The sequence below is a fragment of the Lepidochelys kempii genome, chromosome 3, assembly GCF_965140265.1.
Source record: "Lepidochelys kempii isolate rLepKem1 chromosome 3, rLepKem1.hap2, whole genome shotgun sequence".
NCBI classification, from domain to species: Eukaryota; Metazoa; Chordata; order Testudines; family Cheloniidae; genus Lepidochelys; species Lepidochelys kempii.
The window spans coordinates 200,805,352-200,823,772 of NC_133258.1; the positions used below are offsets into that span (position 1 = coordinate 200,805,352).

Below are 18,421 nucleotides of genomic sequence, written 5' to 3' on the forward strand. Positions count from 1 at the left end.
CCCTTGTAGCCAAGAAGGCCAATGGCATTTTGGGATGTATGAGTAGGGGCATTGCCAACAGATCGAGGGATGTGATCGTTCCCCTCTATTTGACATTGGTGAGGCCTCATCTGGAGTACTGTGTCCAGTTTTGGGCCCCACACTACAAGAAGGATGTGGAAAAATTGGAAAACATCCAGCGGAGGGTAACAAAAATGATTAGGGGACTGGAACACATGACTTCTGAAGAGAGGCTGAGGGAACTGAGATTGTTTAGTCTGTGGAAGAGAAGAATATGCGGGGATTTGATAGCTGCTTTCAACTATCTGAAAGGGGGTTCCAAAGAGGATGGCTCTAGACTGTTCTCATGGTAGCAGATGACAGAACGAGGAGTAATGGTCTCAAGTTGCAGTGGGGGAGGTTTAGGTTGGATATTAGGAAAAACTTTTTCACTAGGAGGGTGGTGAAACACTGGAATGCATTACCTAGGGAGGTGGTGGAATCTCCTTCCTTAGAAGTTTTTAAGGTCAGGCTTGATAAAGCCCTGGCTGGGATGATTTAGTTGGGGATCAGTCCTGCTTTGAGCAGGGGATTGGACTAGATGACCTCCTGAGGTTCCTTCCAACCCTGATATTCTATGATTCTCTAAAAGATCCACTATACACCAGTCATTGGTTTCTACACATGGAGGCAAGCTGGTACAGGTTTGCATGTGATTTCCTACAAAGGAAAGCTGGGGTATTTCAAAATAGAAAGAGTACATGCAGCCTCTCGCATTATCTGAAAAATTCACATCAGTTGATACTCCCTGAGAATCCTGCTAGAAAAGTCAGTGTTCACATGATAAAATGTACTTGCACACCTCATGCATGTAATCCAATCAGAACACTCAGTTTAAAATAGTCAAAATAGACTGGTTTCCATGAAACTTAGATTTCAACAAGATAGTATTCTCCCAGACAGAAGTTCCATTGGAAAATTTTTGATCAGCTCTAACAACATGATTTTTGAGTCACATGATAGCTGAAATGGCTGGAGGTAGAAAGTTAAAATGTGGCATAGATATAGCCCTCAGCCAGGAAAAGAGCCTTTATTTTTTCAAGAGAATATTTTCTTTTATCAGAGTTATGCCTCTGTGAAAGTCACCTACTGAGCATGCACAGATATGGTCACTAAGTACACGTAAAGCAGCATTTACCCTTCTGTGTGTCTGGCTAATTTAGCTACAAGGGCAAAAGCGTAGGGGAAATATATTGCTGCAAATTGGTCGATACACTTATGGCTGAAGAACTGAAGGTGCAAAGGGCTTGAGCCCTGCTGTAATGTGGCCGAGTTCCTTTGTAGCTAGGGAAGAAACCTGCACAGGAGAGGAAGAACTCTTGCCATTGTACTTCATAAATCTGTCAAAAGAGGGACTCATTTCCACCAGACTCTTAGGTCTGGTCTGCACTACAGCTTCCGGTCGATCTAAGCTGTGCAATGTGAGTTACGTTAGCAATATAACTTGAGTCGACGTAGCTTAGATCTACTTACCGTGGGATCCACGCTACGCTGTGTCGATGGGAGACACTCTTCTGCTGACATTACTCCACCTCAATGAGAGGCGGAAGCACAGAAATCGATGGGAGAGCGTTCTCCCATCAGTTGAGCTGGTCTTCACTAGACTTGCTAAAACGATGCCGCTGCATCGATTGCAGCAGCGTCGATTTAGCTCCGTAGTGAAGACAAGCCCTTAAAGAGCACCCAGTTAGGGCATTCCAAGCCAGAGAATTCCATATTATGGAACTGATCAGAGCCTTGAGTAGCTCTAGAGAATAAATAAGAAAGAAATATATGGTCCATTTATTGGCCAGCAGAGCTTCTTCATCCTGGAAAGCAAAGCTCCTTTTGTTGTTTAAAAAAAAGTCCGTCCCCCTTTTTTTTTAAATTGCTCAGTAATCTTTCCTGGCTTCTCAGAGAGAACACAAAATTAGGTAACAATTAATATTTTGTATAATGCCCAAATATACAGGCTTTATGATGGAGACCATAATTTTTGGTGGATTTATAGCTAGGCAAAATTTGGGGTTTCGAGTTGTGCAGTTCAATTTTTTATGTTTTCAGAATGAAATATTCAAACTTTTTTTGTTTCAAAACATTTTAAACAAAAACGGGAATGAAATATATGTGTAAACAAAATAAAGTCAAAATCAGAATGAAATGTTAAAATTTAATCAAAACAAAATGTTTTGATCAACCTGACACTTCTCGGGTTTGTTCTGAATCTTGTTTCAGAGGAAGTTCAATTACTTTTTTGATTTTGTTGTTGTTCTTTGTTTGTTCCATTTCAGAATGGAATTTTTTTTAAATTTCATGTATAAAAGGGAAATCCAGTTCCCACACAGTTCTAGCTGCGATATCTTTTTTATGAGGTTCTCTTGTACTCAAAATGGAGGGCACTGCAGTGTTGCCAACTCATGATTTTATTGCAAGTCTTATGGTAGTTGTCCTTCTTAAAGCCCCAGGTCTTGGAATCATGTGAACACCTGAGAATCTCAGCTTTGATTTTTAAAGATAAGTACGTTTCTAGCCCAGAGGGTTTCAGAGAAAAGCTTAAAACCATTATTCAAGTGCATTTGAAAGCTTCAACCATCAAAGAAAACGAACCCCAATTTATTTTATTTTTTAAAATCTTGAGATTTTTAAGCTATTAGTGTTTCGGGGGAGGAGCTGACTGGGGGGGCTATTTTTGTTTTTTTGAATGCTAGAGGCTAGCAATATTGGGATTACTTTTGTTTAAACTTTTAAAAAATTGCCAGGGGCTAAAAACCAAAAATGGGAAATGTCAACGCAAAACCATGGGTTAGGATAAAAATATTTGTGTTATTGTAGCACCTGGAAGCTGGAGTCATTGACCAGGACAGCCTTGTGCTAGGCACTGCAAATACACAGAGCGAAAGGATGGTTCCTGCCCCAAAGAGCTTACTCTCTCTCTAAAGATAAAATAAGAGCTGACAGGTGGATCCAGGTAGCCTGCTCCTGCTGTCATTAGGATTCCACTGACATGGGCTCCCGTTTGTTATTGTGTTTCTGTTTTGTTTTTGTTTTTTAATTTGATACTTCCCAGAAATGAAGCAATGGCTGAAAACTTGGAGAGTGCAGGTTTATACTTAGGCACCAGTGGAAACAAAATAAGAGATCAGAATGCTAAGAATGGGAAAGGATGAGGGGACCAGAGTGATAAGACTTCACAAAAGGAAGCTAAAAATGACGGTAAGTAAGATCTTAGCAGTAGAGAGAGAGACTAAAGGGCACTTGATTTCAAAGAAGACAGAATAATTGGAGAGAGCTCAGAAGAGAGGAACAAAACCGGTGAAAGGTTTGGAAGATAAGACCTATGAGGAAAGGTTAAAAGAACTAGGCCTGTTCTATCTGGAGAAAATAAGCTTAAAGGAGACATAATTGTCTACAGATATGTAAAGGGAAGGTATAAAGAGTACGGGGATCAATTTATTCTCACCAGTCAAGGAGGACAAAACTAAGAAGAATGGTTTTAACCTTTAGAGGGCCATGGAGGAGTATCCTCCTATCTGCTGTGTGCTCTTTACAGAAGACCTGGAGACAAACATCCAATTTACATCCTGTCTCCAAGCAGCAGAAAGACTGCCTTTTTCTCCTCTGTTTCCCTCCCCTCCTCCAGCCCCACAGCCAGTTCCCAGCCCAGGGCTAGACTTGCTTCCCATGAGCCCAATGTCCTCCAGACTTCTACCCATCTTCAAGCACTGCTGGCCCCACCGACCTGTTAGCTCAAGCTGCCGCCTCTGTGCTTGCTCCAAATACTTCAGGTCTTGCTGTTTCCCAGTCCAACAGATGCGCTGAATACTGGTAGCAGAGATAAGTGGGCCACAGACTTAGGTGGAGGAGAGAGGGTTTGTCCAGCATGAGGCAGCAGGAATGGTTTCCTTCCCCCCTCCCAAAAAAATCCCAACCTATCCCGCTCCCTAGCTGCTGGGAATCTTTCCTCTTCCCTGGTATAATGACCCCACAGCAATCTGGCTAAAGCTCTAGAAATGTGGCCCTTCTCCAAGGTGTTGAACACACTGTAGGCTGGAATGAGCCATTAGGCTGTGCTCCGAGTAAGTGGTGGTGTGGAAGCTGTCCTGCCCTGGGAGTAGCCTGGGTGAGAATTGTGACTCAGACTGTGTGCTGTTCATCCCCTGCACCTCTTTGCTGTGGGATCTGGAGTAAATTACTTCAGCCCTTTACAGGGTACAGTTTATCCATCTTTCCCCTGTGTATCTGGCCGCCCACTCCTTGACCCTCTCTGGCCATCCCTTGCAAGTACTGGGCAAGCAGCGTCTGCTCGCTGTGGCCAGAGCCACGAAGGGTTAGGGGTAATCTAGCCCCGGGAATGATTAGTCAGTCTCTTGCGGATTAAATCATAGCAGAAAAAAATGTTAAATATCCCAAAAGGCATTATCAGAACAACCCATAGAACAGTTGTCCAGGGGTGGCTGTAAAATCTCCATCGCTGAAGTTCCGCAGGGCTAAATCAAACTCCCATCCCAAAGGTGCTGGAGATTGTTGGAGAACGATAATGAAACCAGGCCTGTCACTGTGCAGCAGGTAGACAAGATGACCCAACGGAGTGCTCTTCAAAGCAAATGCACCAATGATCACGGAAACAGCCAACTTCACCATGCAGCTAAATCTGTAGTGGGGGCGGGAGAAGAGGCAGGGTGGGGGCAGAGTAGGGGTGGGAAGGGTGGGGGTGGGGCCTTGGGGGAAGGGGTGGAGTGGGGGTGGGGCCTTGGGCAGAGCAGGGTCGAGCACCCTTCAGCAAATCAGAAAGTTTGGTGCCTCTGCTCTGAATCCCCCCTTTACATGCTAGCCAGCCGTGCCGGGGATAGCAAGCTGCTCCTGCAGAGGGATGTGGTAGCAGGTGCTCAGCCTCAGTGTGCCTGATGTTTCCTGGGCTCCCCAAGGGCTGTGCAGCTCCACTCTTTCATTTGCTATGAGCTGTGTCTAAATGGCACAGTCGGACCCTTGATATTAAAGGCATGATTCTCTTCTCACAGGGAATCACTTCTCTCCAAAAGGCAAAGCTGCGCTGCATGAATGGAGATTTTGCTAGTATAGGTGAAGATGCTGAAGGGTGGCTGGAATTTGAAGCAGGATCTCTGCTTGTCTTGCATTACTGAAATGGCGGACAAGCTATGAACCCTCTTCTAACTTCAGCAGGATGCAATCTAAGTGTGAATGTATTAGGGCCTGATGCTCGGCTGGTGAAAACAGTCCTCTTGCCAAGATTTAAGCTTGCTGAGCATCTGGCCTATAGTTCTGAGATGCAAGTTCTTCTATTTATTTCTGTTTCATATTAGGTATCATCATTATCATGACATAGCTAATCACTTTGAGGATAAATACAGAAAGTATCTGAACACCTCATAATCCTACCATAACTAGGGCCATATCAGACCTCCAATAGATGCCAGTGGGATTATGTGCAGAGTAAAGCGCTACTCCATGTGAGTAAGTGAGGCGGAATTGGAAACTTTGAATCAGTAAAAACTAACATCCGTTTTATACTCTGCAGGTAATGATGACAGATTTAAAAATTTGAGACAGTGTCAAGATAAACTACTTCTTGTTTCTGTTCTCCCACACCTCCCCTTCCCTTCAGGTTTTTCCACCATGTTTGGAAAGAAAAAGAAAAGACTTGAAATTTCTGGACCGTCAAATTTTGAGCACCGGGTTCACACTGGATTTGATCACAGAGAACAAAAATTTACAGGACTACCTCAACAGTGGCACAGCTTGCTAGCAGACACTGCAAACAGGCCGAAGCCTATGGTGGACCCTTCATGTATCACACCCATCCAGCTTGCTCCCATGAAGGTAGTGTACAGGGTCTGGGTTTCCTATTGTCTTTGAGCTTTTCATGCAGGTTCCAGCTCTTGGCAGTTTTACAGGAGTAATGTTGGTACATGTTCTCCAGTAGGACTGAGGGTTATACTTGTTCATGCACCAAATGCATATTTGTTGGCCCAGGACCTGCTATTGGTAAGGTACAGATGGAATGCTGGGCCTGCCTGGAGTCTCACCGACTTCGCCACGGATCAATGCAGATACAGCAGTCCACCCGCTTGCTACCAATTTCAGAAACTGGGCCGTCATGTGTTACACTGTAAGTCAGCAAGTTTCCCTTCCTTTCCTTTCATCCCCACTATAGCCATGAGACTAAATCCTGGACCTTTTAAGTCAATTGGAGCTCTGCCGTTGACTCCAGTATAACCAGGATGTATGTGTATATTGCATTTGTCTCATCTTTCTTACAAGTACTAATAGCATTGTGGTAGCACACAGTCAGGATCCAGGCCACAGCATGCTAAGCACTGTCCAACCCAAAAGGAAGATTTTGTCCACATCCCAAAGAGCCTAGTCTGAGACATGCAACATATAACGTGTTAGTGGAGGGCTATACCCCAAATCAGTTATTAAATACTTTGAGGGAGAGAGAATACTCTCTCTCAAATGTATTTTTAAAAACAAACATAAAAATGACCTAAAATAGATTTTATGTGCATAAAAATGTCATACCTCCAAAGGGCAATTGGCACTGTCCAGGGTTAGGTGAAAGTGTCGCATGTCAGAGTGGACAACTGCAAGTCTCCCTTTTCCAATTGTATAGCACTCCCGTTTCTAGCCCTGCAGGGCTGCAAGATATCTGATCACATACCTGGCACTGGAGTGATTTGTCCATTTTGGGCCTTAAGCAAGGGTAATGTGGAGACAGAAGCACTACACCTGGAGAAGGAAGATTTAAGAAAATAATAATTAGGGCAGCTGTGTTAAGATCCTTTAAAATTGAGACGTTCTAGACTAAGCTCAGGGAAGATGGGTTAGTGGGCAGAGTGCAGGTGAGACAGTCAAAGGGGCATGATAAAGGGGCATGTTCAGATGGCTCTACTGTATCACACACCTGACATGTGAATGCATGTGTTTTCTCTCTCTCTCATATTCACACATGCTGCTCTTTCTTTCTTACGCTGACTCTGACTAGCCTAGAAGAGAAGCTCTGGGACTTAAAATTCTTATTGGCTTCTTTCCATCCACGAAAAAATATCAATTCTAAGAATACAAACCATCCATTTGTATTTGTTAATCCCTCCTTGCCAAAGTCAGGTTTACTGCCAACTGCTGTGTAATGCGCTCTCTACCGGCGTGATCAGGATTGTTGCAGAGCAAAGGATTTCTGGTGTGATTAAAATAGCTTGATGCTGTTGTGTAAAGGAAACAGCAGGAAGGCATTTGCCTGCTAGATGTCAATGCGAATAAGGACAATTGCATTCCACAGGCCCCCTCCGGAGCACCATATATCTGATCCAGTGGGTATTTGGCCATAAATTAACAAAGATGTTATAGAGAGGAAAAATCAGATTACTATTTTGCTGCAATCTCATCCATTTTATGGATTTTTTTTTTTGAGTGATCCGTCTTCAGGCTTAAAATCTTTTAAAATGTATTGGATTTGTCAGCTGCACATAGACCGTCTTAATTATGGGGCCAGGCCAGCAAAGACTTGCACATGTGAGCAGCTTTGCTCATGTGAACGGTCCCTTTGAAGCCATAGGCACATGTGCATAAGTGTCTGCAGGATCGAGCCCTGACTGACTAGGTGAAGAGTTGTGAGACCGTGTACAAAGACAAAACCTGATGCCATTGGGGTGGTGAGAATCATTTGCAGTTATTTTAATAGACAGACACTATCTTGTCCACCCTTGTATTTATGAAGTAGTTGTTTTTATTAGTCCTGGAAATCATATAGGGTCCAATCTGGCAATGGGGCTATGCATAAACTCCTATTGTATACTGTAGGAATTCTATGCACAGTGGACTTGCTTTCATGTTACTTGGTGGTTATCCACTTTTTTCTCTTTCTCTCCTCTCCTCCCACCTCCTCAACAATATAATTACTGCACAAGATCTTATCACCATATTCCCACCACCATCACCCAGAACAATCTAATTTGAGGACTTAAGTAAGGTACTTCTGGAAATTTAAGTCCCATTTTCAAAATTGACTTTGGCACAGATCCCCAAAGGTGCCTAATTCCCATTGATTTCAGGGGGAGTTAGATACCTGAATACCTTTGTAGATCGGAGTCTTAGTCACTTAGGAACCTATACTTTCAATGAGATGGAGGATCCTAAGTCACTTTTGACAATGGGACTTAAGCTCCTAAAACTCTTCAGAAGTTCCTTGGTGATTATCCCTTGTCTACACTACAATTAGCACATTTTAACTAATATAATTTTTATATTTTCTTGGAAACGTGCCCACAATATAATGTGTTCTGAATCACAAAATGATGGTGGGCTAAAAGCCCCTTTAAAATTTGTAAAGTGCAGTTTTAGGTCATAAAGCTGATATGGTAATAAAGGCATTGTGGGTTTCTATGTTTATTCTCTCTTTAATTACTTCTGTATCGAATGTGCCGAGTTTGTAATGCAAAAAGCATATTGCTAATGGCTAGTCCTCTGGAGCTAAAAGGTTATGTAGATTCTGCAGTCAGAACCTAAGTGATGGTTTTGTTGATGCTCCCTGAGACAGAATTGATTGGTTGCTTTGAGCCTAATCAAGTAAGGGAAAAACTCCCATTGGCTTCATTGGGCTTTGGATCAAGCCTTGTTACATAAGAAGCTGAGTTGGGAAGGCAAATAGACAGCAGGGATAGCAGTCACTCTTTGTCACAAGGTGCCACCTACTTGAACCTGAGCAACAATGACAAATGGGCACAGGAGATAAAACCCCATACATCCCATTCCAAGTAGATGCCTAATGTATTGTATCTACATCTGGCAGAGACCTGAAGGTTCTGTGCTTTTTTTTTTTTTTATACTTTGGCAACACTTCAATAGCTTTTCAAGTGTACTTGGATTTTCAGAAAGTCTTTGACAAAGTCCCTCACCAAAGGCACTTAAGCAAACTGAGAGCAGTCATGGGATACCAGAGAAGGTCCCCTCGTGGATCAGTAACTGGTTAAAAGACAGGAACAAAGGGCAGGAATAAATGGTCAGTTTTCAGAATGGAGAGAGGTAAATACCAGGGTCCCCCAGGGATCTCTACTGGGACCAGTGCTGGTCAACATATTCATAAATGATCTGGAATAAAAGGGGGTTAAACAGTGAGGAGGCAAAGTTTTTGCAGATGATAGAAAATACTCAAGATAGTTATGTCCAAAGGTGATTGCAAAGAGTTACAAAGGGATCTTACAATAGTGCATGACTTGGTAACAAAATGACAGGTTAAATTCAGTGTTGATGATAAAGGCAAAGAAATGCCTATTGGAAAACAGTCCCATCTACACATACACAATGATGGGCTCTAAATTAGCTGGTACCACTCAAGAAAGAGACCTTGGAGTCATTGTGGAGAGTTTGCTGGCTAGTGCTGCACATTAAGTATATGTTTTCAAAAAAGCTACAGCTCTTAGGAACCATTAGGAAAGAGATCAATAATAAGACAGCAAATATCACAATTCCATTGTGTAAATCCATGGTACACCCCTCTCTTGAGTAGTGTGTGCAGTTCTGGTTGCCCCATCTCTAAAAGGATATATTAGAAATGGAAAAGGTACAGAGAAGGGCAACAAAAATGATTAAAGGGATGGAACAGCTTCCGTCTGAGGAGAGATTGAAAAGACTGGGACTGTTCAGTTTGGAAAAGAGACGACAAAGGGGGGATACGAGAGAGAGCTATAAAATCATGACTGGTGCGGAGAAAATTACTAAGGACGTTTTATTTACCCCTTCACATAACACCAAAACCAGGGGTCACCTAATGAAACTAACAGGCAGCAGGTTTAAAGCAAACATAAAGGAAGTGCCATTTCACACAACGCACTGTCAACCTGTGGAATTTGCTGCCAGGGGATGCTGTGAAGGCCAAAACTATAACTGGATTCAAAAGAGAATTCGGTAAAGTCACAGAGGACAGGTCCATCAATGGCTTTTAGTCAAATTGGTCAGGGATGCAACCCCATACCCTGGGTGTCCCTAAGCCTCTGGCTGCCAGATGGGGGACTAGACGACCGAGAATTGAGCACTTGATGATTACCCTGTTCCATTCATTCCCTTTGAAGCATCTGGCATTGGCCACTCGCAGACGACAGGATACTGGGCTAACTGGACCATTGGTCTGACCCAGTATGGCCGGTCTTATGCCAATGAAATAGCTGGAATTCAAACTGAATTCACTGTAAGCTGGAATTCAAACTGAATTCACTGTAAGTACTTCAAAATTCATTAATTTCAAACATGTGGTCAGGAATAATGGAATACCCGTGCTCAAGCTTAGCACAATCATTCAAATATTTGGTCAGTACAGATGACCCAGATAGCAAGAGACTGTTGTGCATGTCAGAAGTTATATGAGTTCTGAAACCTATGCTTCCCAGGTCCCCATCAGAAGGAAAAATTCACTTGTGAATAAGTACAGAAATCAAAATTTCTGACAGGATGCAGAAGTTAGATCAAGCAGCGGAAACTTTCCAGAAAGCAGGGACCTTGTAAAGGACAATGGGGTAATGGTGGATAACCAATTTAACACAAGCTCCAAGTGCAATGCTTTGGGTAAGAGGGCCCGGCCCTGCTGCCTACCTGCCCTTCCGTGTGCCAGGTGTGCAATTCCCTGTGAGTTCAGGGACTGCAGCTGTGGTAAGTCCTTGCATAGACCTTGCAGTGTGGCTTCTTGCATTCCACCAGCCTTTTAAGGCCATGTCACAATCAGACCTGTTACTGGCAGTTAGGGTGTTAGAATTTCTGTATAATCTTCTGAGGAAAGCCAGCTTTACTCTAAATATCAGGAGGTGACTCATGCATAACGCTGCCAGTCTGTCACGGAAGTCACGGATTCCATGACTTCCGGAACCTCCGTGACTTCTGCAGCGGCCAGTGCAGCTGACACAGGGCAGACGGAGCAGCTGTTGGTTCTTTTCAGCTTCCCCCTAGCAGTCAGGTTCTTTATGCCCATGCTGCTTTGTGCATTCAAACTCCTCCTCTCCACCCGCAGCCAAAACAACCCAGATGAAAAAACAGTGTATTTGACCTAAGCTGCTTCATAGTGCAGTATTTGTTCAATATACTTTATAAACAACAAGCTAAAAATATCAAGACTTCAAACTGAATTAGTTGTCTTCAAATATACCCAGCCAACCGATTTCACTCCTACTGCAGCATGGAGCTTGGCTGAGGCTAGATGGCCTGACCATGCTCTGCAGCTGTAGAATACAACATGAATCCTGAGAGGTTTCCTATCTCCACAAGAGTAGCTGTGTAGGCAAAGCACAGCTGCTGAAAAGTCACCTGTGGACTCTACCTACCCAGGCCTTTAGAGAGGATGACTAGAGGGACTGCACATTTGCTCCTTGGGAGTAGTGTAGCGAAGAGCCTTAAATGGCCTGCACACACTAAAATGGTGCTCCTGGCTGGCAGTTTTTAAATGGAACTTTCAACTGGGAGAGATGCCTGAACAAACATTCCCATCTGTGATTCCTAGTGCTATCTCCCTCCATCCATCACACACACACACACACACACACTCCATCCATTACACACACACACACACACACACACACACACACACACACACACGAGGAAGGGGGAGGAGCAGGGGACGCAGAGAGCCATATTGGAGATAGGATATTTCGACACAAGCTCACCTCCCACCCCAAAAAGCATCTCATCCCTCACCTATGGAGCAACTCCGCCATGAGCCTGTTCTTCTGAGGATCAGCCAGCCTGTTATTTACACCTCTGTGTAATCATGGTCAGGATTTGTGTCCCCTCTTCTGATATGGTCCCACTGTAAATTTGAATTCAGTATGAAATAGGAATGTTTATTGATAGGTGTTGCTAGTTTTAATTACTAAATTACTATAAAGCATTCAGGGAGAAACTTTCTTCTGCAGGGATAATGTTTCACTTGGGGGGGGACTTGCTTTGCTACACATTTAAGGCCTGGTATTACTTCCTTTATTTCCAGTCTTCCGCCTCTGCAAGAATAATACAAATACGCCACCTAGTGTGCGAGGATGTGTTCTACATTGGCATTAACTTGGTAGGAGAGTGAACGGAGCTTATTCTCCAATGTAACAGTCTTACAGGAAACCTATCAGTGCATGAACAAAACTAATTGAGTCAGAAATTCACATTTCAAAGACCAGTATATTTTCCATTATTGGATTGGTATGTTTGATACATCTACTATAATCCGTATGAACACACTTATAAACAAGGATGTTGATCCAGAGGGTTGTTTGAGGCATGCTGAATGGCATTAGTGTGAATGTAGGTGGTAAAAGTGTTAATAGCACACTGTCAATTTTAATTGACTCATTTCAGAACATTCCATTTTAATATTCAGTACCCTTTAAATAATGTCCATGTTCTTTAGTTCCTTTAAAATAATTCTGATGTTGGTGTTTGTACAGCAAGGGAGAAACTGCCTGTCTAAGATACCTGCCCTGCATTGTGATCCACTAAGGTGCACTGGTGTATGTGTGGATAGTCCATTTCAAGTCCATGAAATGCTACACAGTCACCAGGATCTGTATTATTGGCTGTCAGAGCAGGATCAGGGCCGAACTGACTGTACAGAAGAGAGTGTGAAACTGACTATATAAAAAAAATGCTGTCAAACATGCAAAGTAAATAAATGGAAAAATGTCCCATTCTCTCCCCCACCACCCCACCATATGTTTTAGGTGGTGTTTGTCACTACAGTAGGTACTAAATGTTTAAAGTCCTGTACCTCTAACTCAAGAAGAGTGTACCAAAGCATGAAGAATGGTCCTTGGGCCTGTTGAATCACTAAGATGCTTCTTTTTCTGGCCCATTTAGCCTGTGCAGACTGCAGTGAAATTCCATGCAAGGAGTGAAATCCTGACTTCAACAGGGCCAGGATTTCACCCAAGGTTTTTGAGTATCCCTGACTGCCATAGGCTAGGGCCTGGTAACAGTCAAATCTGCATTGCTGGTGTTGGCAAATTATATTAGTTATTAAAGATCTGAAGGCAAAATGTAGAAGAATTACAAACCCTTAAGAATAAGGGACCAGATCATAATTATCTTGCAAATCTGCAATTGCATAATTTCTCTCTCTATGCATCTTGGACCCAATTTTGTGAACATGCAGGTCCATAAATTTGCTCCTGTGAATAGTTTGTGTTGGGACAATAATGTACAGGTATGAGAATGAACTTCCAGGGTAAGTGATTGGTTTTTGTGTTAAATATCAACATTTACTAGTATCTTAAACATCTCATAACTAGAGCCCTGCAAATCCCTGGATATCCACTTCATATCCGCGGTCCATTTTTGCAGGTAGTGGATCGGATGCAGATACAGCCACGCAGGGCTCTACTCACTGGCGGCACCTGGCCTGAGGCGTCTGGCTCAGGCAGCCCTAGGGGCTCAGCACGCTTGGGGATGGCTGCCACCAGCCAGTGGTGGGGGCTGGGCGGCAGGCAGGAGTCAGGGTTGTCCAGCACCTGTTTGTTGCGCTGCTTCCTGTCCAGCAGCTCAGGCCCCTCGGGCAGTGCCAGTGTCCCCACTATGGCCCAGCCCGGCAGCACTGGGCATGCTCCTGGCTCCTGGGCAGCGGGGCCTGCCCTGGCCAGAGGAATTGGAGTGGGTGGGACCCTGGCATCCCACCCTTCCTGCGCTCACGAGTCCCAGGGAGCAGCACGTGATGCAATGCAAACCCTTCTCCCCAGCCCCCGCAACGCCTCTTCTCCTTGAGTCTGCCCCCGTGCCACCCTTTACCCCCAGTCTCCACCCTGGTACGGCCTCTTTCCTGCAAGAGCCCCGCTCCCGCTTGCTCATCTCCGCTCCCTTCCCCCCTCCCCACATCGCTAGCCCTTGTGAGACAACTTGCTACTGTGGGTGTGGATGCACATCAAAGGTGGCAAGCGGACGGTGGGTCGGATGCACGTTGATTCTGACAGATGCGGATTGGATGCGAATCCACATTTTTATATCCATGCAGGGCTCTATTCGTAACTTCAGTGCTGCGGATATTTAAAACTGAGCATTTCACATTTTAACCCTTCAGTCAGGTAGATATTCTACTTGGATAACTACTGCCTGCACCTGGCTCTTTCCAAGATCCTCAAGGGACTTCATCACATCTTGTCACTTGTAATCTAAGGCCCCAATCCTGAAAGCACTTGTGCACATGCTTAACTTTATGCATGAGTAGCCCCACTGAAGTCAGTGGGAATATTCATGTGAATATAGATACCCTTACGTGATTGCAGGGTTAAGGCCTAAGTATCTGATCCTGCAAACCCTTATTCATGTGAGTAAGCTCTACTCACGCAAGTAGTACCACTGATTTGAATGGGACTATTCATGTAGGTAAGGAGTTGCTGGATCAGGTCCTACAGTGACATAATAACATAAATGAGATAATGCCGATTACAGCTTTTGGTTACAAATATTAACTGTAATACAATAAATGTCATTCACATGGCACACGATATGGCTTACTTCATCTTGATTTTAAATAACATCATTGAAGGGCTAGATTGGGCAACCCTTCATTGTGTTGGTGACTGCTTACTCCGATGAGAAATATTCATGTATACAAGTGAAGGCTGCCCAGTTTAGCTCTCAATCTCTTCTCTTTATTGCAGGTTATCAGTGCCAAACACTAGGTGGCAGCAAGAAATCTTTAGAAATTCATCTACCTCTACTCGTGTGTCTTAAAATCATTCAGGCACTGCGAGTGAGAAATCTGCGTGCACATTGCAGAGGGAATTTGTCAGTGATCCGTTTTATCCTCACTCATAAGCCTTATAAATTCTCTTTTACAGAGAGCTATGAAAAACGTCCATATCAAACTACTTGTATTGCAGTTGGGCTCCGCATTTGGTTGATTTTATAGAAGACCACTTTTAGGGCATCCATTTTGCATTTAAACAATAACAAAAAGCACCTGATTCTGCATCTGTGTTCTTACACATTCCATTGTCGGGCACCTTCTTTGTTAGTTTCTGGTATCACTAATAACGGGGGGGGGGGACTGATAGTGCCTGCTGTCGTTAAGAGTGGCAAACAATTTCAGTTATAATGGTGTTTCCAGCGTAGTCACAACATGCTGAAGTCCATGAGAGCTCTGCATGCAAAGACCAGCAGGATCAGGAACAGAATAAAGTTATTCTAAGGCTTATTCACCTCTGGAGCAAGAGCTCCCCGTTTAAGTGTATGTATTTATTCTAGCTTCTTAGGCGAACTTGATTAGACTTGAGCTTTGGTGTGCTATAGAAATTTGATTCATCCTTGTTTGTTTTCTTATTGTCCTCCGCCAACACAAGTTCTGACTGTAATAGCTGGGCCCTGTGTATTAGGTACAAATGATCATGGCCAGTTTATAGAGACTATTGAATAAATTGTCTATTGGAAAACTTGATTCCATAGTATGAACACTGTAGGTCAGAGATGACTCATCTCTGAAACAGATCTTTGAAGAGGGAAAGAGATGCAAGGGCAAAATGTTTAGGTTTTTGATCACAAAGATCACATCCTATGGACTTTAATTAACTATCAGGATTGCACAATTAAAAGAATAGCAAAAGCATATGAATTTTACTGAAATAAATAGCTTTTTAGTACAAACAAAACAATAATTGCTACCTGTGTGCTAATTTACATTTAATAATTCCCTAGGTGGAAAGCATAAATTTCCAGTAAAAGCTCTAATAAGATGTTCATAGTCCCAAAAGCTGCAGAGTAATTAATATAAAACAGTGCCCATCGAGCACAATGGGGCTGTGATCTTTGCTTGGGGCCTCTCGCTGCTGTTGTACGAATCATAATAATATCAGCATAGCTTAAGCAGTTATGCACATCTTAGTTATGTGTTTTATGCGGCAGTACTGGTCTCAGTTCCACTGTCTATTTTGCCTATCTTTGCAGTCCTAAGTGGTGCAGGAAGGAGAAGGAACAGCACTTTGTGTGATACCTTGTCAGACAGACAGATTAATTTATTAAGGATGTCAGGGTCAATCTATTGCTGATAATGGAATACCACTGAAAGTGGTTCAGTCCAGCAAATCAAATCAAATCTAAATTATGCCAGAAGTGTTTCAGCAGCTTCATGTAAATTAGATCATATTATTATACTATGTATCACCTTTCTACAAGTTACATGGACAAAATTTCTCTGAAAAACTGTCCTTCTGTTTCCTTTGAGAATGCTCACCAAAAAGAGGCCACCTTTTGGGTTTTGTATACAAAAATAAGTAAATAAAACACAAATGCAGGTGGATCTTGATGTCTATAGTGTCTCCTGCCTTGTAAATTTGACTTATCTGTTTAGATTTCTGCCTAATAATTCTTACTACTGTGTTACCAAAATTTCAGTTGGAAATCATTTACAGATGTACAGTACTATTTATATGTGGCATTGCTATTCCTATGTTTTGCATTTTATGATGACCATCTTCAGAAAACTAAGAGTCGTGTGTGTCCCAGGAATAAGAAAAAAATAATAATCCTGCTATTGGATTTACTGTTCTGATGAATTTACTTCAGGCATTTATTTTGCTAGTACAAATCTCTAAATTCTCTGAAGTAACCAAAAAAAAACCTGTTACAGGAGAAATTTAGGAAGACCATAATATTTTCAGACATTCCACTAAAAATCATTTGAACATATTAATAGCCTTGGGTGGGGTATGTGTGTATACACACAATTTTCATTAAATATTTTAAAACGGCTGTGAGGGTCGTTAGCTCTGCATTTCCAATATTAGAATGTTGGGAATTAAACTCTCCCATTCTGTGAGGACAGGTGGGGCTAAGTACCTAATAACTCATAAGAACGGCCATGCTGGGTCAGACCAGTGGTCCATCCATCTAGCCCAGTTTCCTGTCTCTCTGACAGTGGCCCAAGCCAGATACATCAGAGAGAATGAACAGAACAGGGTGAGTATAAATGGCAGTGGAGACCATGAGCCATTGCTTAGCAAAGTAAAGACACCTGAAGAGGATAGGAATGTGCGTTACCTAGGGAGGTGGTAGAATCTCCTTCCTTAGAGGTTTTTAAGGTCAGGCTTGACAAAGTCCTGGCTGGGATGATTTAACTGGGAATTGGTCCTGCTTCGAGCAGGGGGTTGGACTAGATGACATTCTGGGGTCCCTTCCAACCCTGATATTCTATGATTCTACTCAAGTATACACCCTACATGACTCTCTACTTGCCTCTCCATCGACAATGCTATTCCTAGCCGGGTAGCGTCCCACTACCTCCCCACTGTTGGAGCCTTTCCTCACCACAGTGAAAGGCTCTGGCAGTGGGCACTGCTGACGCCTTTTCCCCGCTGTCTCCCCTCTGCTGCAGCCTTTCACTAACATGTCGCTACACACGGCAGTGGGGCACAGCCTGCTTTTCACTGCGGCGTATAGCTACACATACACTACATGCTGCCACCAGTGGCATGTAGAAATAGGGCAGTACCTCTTTAAACAGGCTGTGAGCCCTCTAGTGGAGCTCACTTTGCTTTATGTTCTACAAGCCGCCAGAAACCAGCCAGAGTAGCCGTACCGACCACCCCTGACCTAAGGGAGGGCGTGAAACTGGAAGGGCCTGGTGTAACTCCTACCAAGGAAGGCTGGGGCATCCATGGGAACGTTGGTGGCTTCGAACTTCCCCAGGTCACGAACTTCCCCAGGTCACCGGCTAAAGTGACCCCGCTCAGTTCGATCTCGAAGGGGGGAGAGATGTGACGAAGTGGGACTGTTCTTAATGTTTCCTCTGAATAGTGTGGGGGTGCCTCAGTTTCCACTAGGCAGTTCTTAAGTATCTAGGTGGTGGGGTAAGGGTGTATGATCATTGCAGAGCCCTAGAGGGCCGGTGTATGCAGGAGTCTGGACACAGAGAATGGCCGACACCCTGTTTCCTGGCAACGGATGGCCTGGGCCCTTCCCCCCTGCCAGGTGAGAGCTAAAGGGTTGGAGAACAAAGGAATCAGGTGACCACCTGGCCCGGGAAAGGAACAAAGCCCAGAGGAGGAGGGGCTGGAGGGAGTTTCAGTTTGGGGCTGGCTGGGACGTGGAGTGAAGTGCAGACGTGGTTGTCTGGCTCACTGCCCCCCAAAATGGACCCAGCTGAGGGGTCCCGTTCTCTGCACCTGCAAGCTCTGTTTTAGACCATGTTCCTGTCGTCTAATAAACCTTCTGTTTTACTGGCTGTACGTGTGTAGCTATGACTGGCACATTTGTGTATAATTAGTAAACCTGGTTATTGCATAGTTAACATGGAACCAGTTGTGCCCATGTGGTTTTTTCCCCCCACATTTTTTCAGTTGTTTAAAGAGACAACATACCTATATTTAATACTTGCTAATATCACGGAATAAAAAGGTTGTCCTCTTCTGTGATTTTTAGGGATTATTTG

General features: G+C 43.6%; 1 protein-coding gene across 10 annotated transcripts in view; it reads left to right on the plus strand.

Annotated features, from left to right (window-relative positions):
- PAK5 (p21 (RAC1) activated kinase 5) overlaps positions 1-18,421 on the plus strand; it is a 178,854-nt gene that overhangs the window by 105,489 nt on the left and 54,944 nt on the right. For 6 of the 10 annotated variants that reach the window (XM_073339628.1, XM_073339626.1, XM_073339625.1 and 3 more), the window contains one exon: positions 5,642-5,856. The exons of 2 other annotated variants lie outside the window; for them this stretch is intronic. In XM_073339628.1, coding sequence (XP_073195729.1) covers positions 5,642-5,856 — 215 coding nt within the window. Of the gene's footprint in view, positions 1-3,085; positions 3,232-5,641; positions 5,857-18,421 lie in introns of all 10 variants that reach the window. 2 more of the 10 variants (XM_073339631.1, XM_073339632.1) reach the window with 1 other exon arrangement.